Consider the following 3,203-nt stretch of genomic DNA (forward strand, 5'->3'; position numbering starts at 1 on the left):
TTTTCCCTACTCGTTCTTGCCATTACGTGTTGTCGTAATTGACGTGTGTTAGATGGATTGTCAAGAGAATCGACTCAGGTATGTTAAGACTATCTCTTCTTTCTTTTGGCATGATCCATACGATACAAACGAAACGAGAAAATTCACAACTTCCATAAATGATTCTATTCATAGAAGTAGTAGAAGTGCCTATGTTCTTAAATTCCCTTGTATCTAGTTATTCTATCATCTGTTCATGAGTTTCGGAAAAATACGTAAGTTGAAAAAAAAAGTTTATTTCATAATATTACTTCAAGGCATAATGGTCTTATGACATTCCAAGATATTTTATTGACGTACTTGTAATGCATTGCATTCATGTACATTGACCCATGATCAGATGACATTATATACGCGTATATATATATATATATATATATATATATGTGTGTGTGTGTGTGTGTGTGTGAGAGAGAGAGAGAGAGAGAGAGAGAGAGAGAGAGAGAGAGAGAGAGAGAGAGAGAGAGAGGGGAAAAGGTTATGGCGTAATATACGCACCGTCACCTGATCAGTTGGTATACATTGATGATTTTTGCCCACAGTTGCTGAGATGATATGATGGGATTCCCTTAGAGGCTTGATGATATTATGAACACATGTACTTATGCACGACATAATATTCATACGCATATGTATGACACTATAAGTATTTCATAATTTACAGAGTTATCCAAACTTACAGGTTGAGTCATGTACTCTATATTTCTTCCATGTCTTTTATGTACTTATTTATGTGCCTTACATACTCGGTACATTATTCGTACTGACGTCCCTTTTTCCTGGGGACGCTCCGTTTCATGCCTGCAGGTCCCGATAGATAGGTTGAAAGTCCTCCAAGTAGGCTATCAGCTCAGTGAAAGATGTTGGTGCGCTCCATTTGCTCCAGAGTTGCTTGTTTGGTATGTATGATTTAGACGCGTATTGTTTGGTATGGCGGGGCCATGTCCCGACCTTTATAATAAGTATGTACTCTTAGAGGCTTGTAGACAGATGTCATGTATATGGATGCTTGTATGGCCTTGCCTGCCTATGTTTCGAGTTTACAAATGATCATGTTAGCCTTATAGGCCCGTATGTCACATGTATAAATTTTTTTTATATCAGGTTGGGTCGTCCTATATTGAGTATTCCCCTATGTCTATTCTGGCTAGCGCATGATGGCCCGTTTGGCCCATTCACCAATGAAAGTACAATAAGAAAATATGTTGGTACTCGATTGAGTAAGATATCGGGTGGCCGTTACGGTCCATCGGTTTGGGTCGTGACAAGTTTACAGCGGTTATTTATTTATACACATGGAAGATTTAATTTGAATTTAACAAGAAAAATAGCATATGAAGATCTCGGCTAATCTATCTACTTTGAATTAACCCACACTTCTTTCTCACTAATTTGTGAATATTAGCTAGTTCATTAATGTTGTGTTGACCAGATGAGTAAAAACAATGACCTCCAGCAACCTCTTTTTTTTTTTAATAAAAAATAATAATCAAGCTCCACTTGCTTAATAAGTTCTAGTATGTATAACTGGATTAGTGGTCATTTAAAGTGCACTGAGATTATCACAAGATAATGTTGTAATTTTAAGATACATTTCAATGTTATTTAGGATGTTTATTATCATGTTAGGTACAATAAATGCCAATGTTTTATATATGCTGTAGTACTCGATCTTGCAATAATCGTTGCACCCTAGATGGCCATAACATACAATTTCTTCTAGATAAATAAATTTTGCGGCCTATAGTCGATCTCTTTTTTGAAGAAAATAATCTGGCAGATTTGCATCTGAAAATTCACAACTAGGTATTCATACAATTTTTGCATCTGGAAATGCATATAACACTACTCTTCATTTGTAAAACTGAAACTATAAAGTGACTTTTGGACGACTATTATAGCTAAATAGAAAACAAAATAAATAAGAAACCAAAAAAGCAAAGATACATTAAAGAGAAACAGAACACATCAAATATCTTGATAGTTTTACATGTAAGCTTCCCTATAGGCAAAGAATATGAAGCTTCGATCACACGAAGTTGCACAAATAAACTTTTGATTGTTGTTGCGCTAATCTTTGATTGTGAATAACCATAGTCATTAATTCTCGGGAGGAGCCAATCGAAGAGCTAAAGGATCATCAACAGGTAACTGAAGACGTTGATCATGTACGTTAAGTGGAGCCAATCGAAGTGCCAAAGGATCATCAACAGATAACTGAAGACGTTGATCTTGTACATTAAGTGGAGCAACTCGAATTAGTATGCGATCAAATGGTAACGAAAGACGTTGATCTTGTAAGTACTTGAGTTGTATTCTCCTTTTAACGGCCTTCTCTTTCGCCTTTATAGCCAAGTTGCGAACACCTATAAGTTGTCTTTTATCCAGGTCAAAGATAGTCTTTTCCCCAAGATATAACTGGCTAAATATCTGTTCCATTTCCTTTTCTTCAGTCTTCTGCTGATCAATTTTCTTCATCTTAGCATCCATCTCTTTCCTGAGGAACATTTCATTTGTTGTCAACTTCTTAAGCCTCTCTAGCAGTGGTTTATCTAGATATCTCATCATGAGTTGTTTAAATTTATCTCTTGATGGCCACTCATATTCAGCATTTCTTTCATCAGGGCTGAAAACAATGATACCAATTTCTACATCACATAGAACAGATAGCTCTTCTGCTTTCTTAAACAAAGTTTCCATCCTTTCTTGAAGAACAACTGATCTTCTATGTTCATTAACCATTCTTCAGGGAAGACCTAAAATACACTTTCTATTGCAACTCTGGAAGTTTAAAGGTATAAAATAAAGTAAATGTGGAGGCTTGGGAGGGTAGCTATATATCTTTCAATGACCTACTTTTAGGACATAGAAATTCCATCTATCATATCCAGACATGGTAATAACAAATAAATAAGTGTATAATTGGAAAATTGGGTGTTCACACTTTTGTTGAGGTAATAATTAGTTGTATATGTCGAAACATAACTATTATCCCAATTTAAACTATACAATCTTTTATGTATTTACCTTTTGTGGCAGAAAATTTATGAAATCTGCATATCAGTTTAGCATCAAATTTTTAGTAGTGTAATAAAAACAAAACTTTTTATGAGCTATATTATGAAATACAAGGTAATTGTGGCACGACATCCTTTCCAGCAAGG

At 35.1% G+C, this 3,203-nt stretch overlaps 1 protein-coding gene across 1 annotated transcript; it reads right to left on the minus strand.

Annotated features, from left to right (window-relative positions):
- Window positions 1-1,934: 1,934 nt before the first annotated feature.
- LOC104212482 (MADS-box transcription factor 31-like) lies at window positions 1,935-2,796 on the minus strand. The gene has a single exon (XM_009761760.2). It carries the CDS (start codon window positions 2,779-2,781, stop codon window positions 2,140-2,142), a length of 642 nt encoding a protein of 213 aa, XP_009760062.1. The 5' UTR covers window positions 2,782-2,796; the 3' UTR covers window positions 1,935-2,139.
- Window positions 2,797-3,203: the final 407 nt, after the last annotated feature.

The sequence above is a fragment of the Nicotiana sylvestris genome, chromosome 9 (genome assembly GCF_000393655.2).
Source record: "Nicotiana sylvestris chromosome 9, ASM39365v2, whole genome shotgun sequence".
Taxonomy (NCBI): domain Eukaryota; kingdom Viridiplantae; phylum Streptophyta; class Magnoliopsida; order Solanales; family Solanaceae; genus Nicotiana; species Nicotiana sylvestris.

What these genes read in the sequence shown, in the direction of transcription:
- LOC104212482 (XM_009761760.2), bottom strand. Translation starts at nt 2,781, where the DNA reads ATGGTTAATGAACATAGAAGATCAGTTGTTCTTCAAGAAAGGATGGAA.